The sequence below is a fragment of the Ylistrum balloti genome, unplaced genomic scaffold (assembly GCF_031769215.1).
Source record: "Ylistrum balloti isolate Yb309-2 unplaced genomic scaffold, AGI_CSIRO_Ybal_v1 Utg370470, whole genome shotgun sequence".
NCBI lineage: Eukaryota > Metazoa > Mollusca > Bivalvia > Pectinida > Pectinidae > Ylistrum > Ylistrum balloti.
The window spans coordinates 452,680-457,033 of NW_026782309.1; the positions used below are offsets into that span (position 1 = coordinate 452,680).

The 4,354-nt window shown below is 33.8% G+C and overlaps 1 protein-coding gene across 1 annotated transcript; it reads right to left on the reverse strand.

Moving 5' to 3' along the window:
• Positions 1 to 2,232: 2,232 nt before the first annotated feature.
• On the reverse strand, positions 2,233 to 3,310 carry LOC132555314 (ubiquitin thioesterase OTU1-like). The gene has a single exon (XM_060219671.1). It carries the CDS (start codon positions 3,308 to 3,310, stop codon positions 2,384 to 2,386), a length of 927 nt encoding a protein of 308 aa, XP_060075654.1. The 3' UTR covers positions 2,233 to 2,383.
• Positions 3,311 to 4,354: the final 1,044 nt, after the last annotated feature.

Below are 4,354 nucleotides of genomic sequence, written 5' to 3' on the forward strand. Positions count from 1 at the left end.
CCTTGTAGTAGCTGGTTACTCCCTCACTGAACAACAAACAGGAGGCCTGTTGCTGTATAAAGAACTTTGGATAAAATGTCTTACCCAAGGACACAACAATGTCTACACAGACCACAGCATTGCTCAGTTTGCTGAGAAACACAAACCACCACTGAGAGGGAGTGTTGAACCATGCACCTCTAATCTACATCCGAGGAAGCACAGACAAACCTTAACTGAGTTAATGTAACTTCTAAAAGTGAAATGAAAAAGATCTGCATTCCACTTATGATATGTAATGGCCTAAACAGATAGATACATGTATATCATAGAAAAGTAGATGTATAAATATTATGTATTTATGTACATTCATAACCATAGATGTGCACATGCATACTATATCATGACTGTATACATGTACAAGGAATTATAAGTTAACATGAGACAGATCAGTTCCTCCTCTTTTGGTCATTTTTAATTGTTTATACACAAATAAGCTATCTTTACATACTGCCATGTAGTATTAATTTCTCAAGTCCATCTACCTTACTCACTGTAATCTATGTCTAACTGGTGAACTCCTAACAGAAATTAGAAGACTTCCCTCGATTCTCTATGAAGATCCTTCTCTGAGTAGAGAGATTAACATTTTGGTACAGAGATTTTCATCCCATTTCATGTTGAAGATTGTCCATGAATACGGACTTGTTTAAGATATTAATTCTAGGTGTACTTATCTTTAGACCTAAGAATATTACGTTCATAGATTCCTAACAAGCTAAGAACTATAAACAACAAACTAAAATCTATAGGGCTTGTTTGCTCATTCAGAGAAACACTCAGCAGAATAAGTCACCTTGACACAAACCTTACGTCAGTTAATAGTTTATCCAAATAATTGTTAATTAACCAGCTTACCTTTATCATTCAGGCATTTGTTACTGACTCAGTCTAAGAAATTGTTTTAGATTCTGTTTTCTGTTAATGCCCAATCTACTAATGTGACTCAAACTACTGATAGTGACTCAAAACTACAGATAGCGACTCAAACTACTGATAGCGACTCAAACTACTGATAGTGATTCAAAACTACTGTTGGTGACTCAAGATAATGTGAGTTACTCAATCTTCTGCGAGTGGCTCAATCTCCTGTGAGTGACTCAAAGTTTTGTTTGAGAATTGATCTACTTGACTTAGGTTATTGACTCTACATACAGCGTGATTTGATAAATTGGTAGTGTCTCCTTTTGGCAACTCTATTGGTAAAGACAGTCAACTATAAGTGACTCAGTGTTCTGTTAGTGACTCTGTTGTTAGTGACTCTGTTTATTGTAAGTTATTTGGAAGTGACAGGGTTATAACCTTTGTACAGTTTAACATTGAGATGACATAAATGAGAAACAATGCATTAATATTGATACAGATTTGACACTCTGGAAAATTGAAGCAGAAATACTGATATCAACTTTTAACTCTTAAACAAGGAATGTAATATAATATACCCAACATAATCAATGTTATCGTAAACTATATCTTATACATAATGACAATAAATATCAAATTAGGAATATCTGACGATAAATTGAATGGTTTTTTCCTCTTTAGTAGAAAAAATCAACAGCTCTCTCCTTACAGAAAACAATAGAATAATTGCTTCTGTTGGTTAATCACAAATGAAGACACATATGCAACATAAATATAAAAACATACACATCATACATACATAAATACTCACACATAACTTAATCACACATATTCCTTGGTATAAATTGCAGATGTACTAAACAGGACAAACAAGTTACTGTAATAATTGCAGAAAACAAAACATTGATCATATTGATATATTCTACAACCTGTCAATGACACAACAAAGTATACAATAATTCTGGTCGTAATAATTTCATATGTAAAGACAATATTCAAAGCAGTTTTTCAACCAAAATATTCCAAATAAATCAATTGTCATCAAACCAGACCCATGCGTACATCCATTCACATAAGTGTATTCACTCAATCCACTGCTGATAGAGACAAATTCATGCAGTGTTCTTACTGGGAATTCTACATGGATGTATGGCTAACAAGATCATTCTACAAGGAGTGCATTATACATTTTGTATTTAATAAATAAAACAAACATCAGTTAGAATGACAAAAAAAAATCAACATTCATTAAAAAGTTCCCTATAATTATTTAGTGAACAAAAACCAACTTTTAGTCAGATTAAAATATTTGTTATTAAGCATGTTTACATGAACAATATCATAAACTCATGAAATCAGATTTCAGGTAATATTGTTTTTGATTTATCTTGACATATTGGAGAAAGAATTAATCTGATATTCTGAATATCATCATAATAATTCGTCAGATTTGAAAAAATATGTTCAACTAGTTTAAGAATTAAACTTCTCCAAAATTTATGTGTCCAGTAGTCTTAGCATGTAGTTGAGCATCAGCCTGACCTGTAAGCTGCTTCTGACATATCAAACATTTCAGTGTGAATGATGAAACATCTGTGAATTGACGCGACGCTTTGGCTTCATCTGCTATTTCCATGGCCTGAGCTAGGATTGAAGCATCCTTTGTGGAGAAGATGGTTGTTACAGTTTCTCCTGGAATTAACGGTTCGAGAACAAGCGGATCATAATGAATCCCATCATAGATAACAAGAATTCTTTCTGGATAATTCTGATCTTCACCGAATCGATCGATTCTACCACTCTGAGTATCTACAACATCTATTTCTACACCATAGTATTTAGACAGGATAGCAATCTCTATACCTCCACCCCAGGACTCCTTATCCATGATCCATTTGCAATAGTTTGAATTAGACCTGCCGAGAAATGCTTCATTAAATGTTTCAGGATCACTAAGAACTACACCTGCTATCAACTCTCTCATCATTGGTGAACAGGATAAATCCAGCTCTCCATCATTCATTAATGAGTAAATACTGGTAAACAGACAGGAATTGTTAGCTGGCACAACCTTCCTCATCAACATGCCTTGCCTTTGTAGGCTTTGTGACTGGAGAACATTGTCAATTCGTTTCTGCTTATTTTCAAATTCAAGACTTTGATCCTCTTCTACAATGATAGTATCACCTGACCTGAAGGGTAGACAGGTCAATAATTTGTTTTCATCACTTAATTCAACAACTTTAGGAGGATATCCTGTCCTTATCTTGATCCAGTCTCTTTTGATTTTGGTAAGTTCTGATATCTTGGTTATCATTTCACCTACGCTGGATGACAAGGTGAGACCTGTTAGTGCATGCTGGCCAGTCTTGGATGTACATCGAAGATGGAGTGCCTTTGTCGTCATGTTTCTGTAATACAGCAACAACAGAAGATTGGAATAAATGTAATGTATCTAGGTTAGAAATTAAACATTAAAATTAATTAGAAAGTTTCCTTTACATTCAAAATGTAAATGCTCAAATAGGGATATAAGTGACAAAATTAAAATTTAATGATGCTAGAAAATATCTATAAAACAGGAATGCCTCTGCTCTTATGCAAACCTGGATCTAATCAGGAACAGAACATGATATCTTTTCTGATGCTGTGGGGTAAATATGATGGCTGAGAGAAATGAGATGACCTTGCAATGGGATGAACATGGATTTCAAAAGTATATGCCCCTCTATGCCAATCCCTCCCTCTTCAAAAAAATGGCAAGAGCATAAAAAGTAATTCCAACATTTTGTTTTTAATGGGCAGTATATTTACACATATAGCTCCTAATGCAACCTAAAGATGGATGCCTGTATAAGGTTGTTTTGTCCTAACAATCTGTTTGAAATCTGTGATCATATCAACTTATTGTCTGTACGATTTATGTCATGATTATATTATTAATGTTGTGGCTTGTTATAACATGTGTCAAGATCTTACAACAGATTCAAGTGAACTGGTCTATGATTATCTGTCTATAAATAAAACTGGTCCGATTTGTTCTGATGTTAACCACTGGTAAATTTAAACTAACTTTTGAGAAAACTTCATAAAGATGTATATATATATATATGGAATGGACGTTGGTGGTGGTGGGAGGGGGTTGTCTGGACTACATTTACATTAGACATCGATACAATGCATGCAATACTAACTGTTACATCGTATATATAACTGTCTGTAACGTAATCTGAATTATATGTTACAAATACGTCCGTTAAAAGTAGTCTATGAATTGATACTTTCACAGATCTGTATAGAATAATTTATTCGAACACTATGAAAAAGAAAAAAAATGCATCGTTCATTTTAAATGACCACAAACTCACGTTGATAAACGGCTTCAATCCTAATTCTTAAACCGGAAATGCCTACTACGTCACAGATCTATGTGCACATCCTAATGTCATCA

Bases quoted from the DNA above. Each gene is read 5' to 3' on its own strand.
- LOC132555314 (XM_060219671.1), bottom strand. From the start codon at position 3,310: ATGACGACAAAGGCACTCCATCTTCGATGTACATCCAAGACTGGCCAG.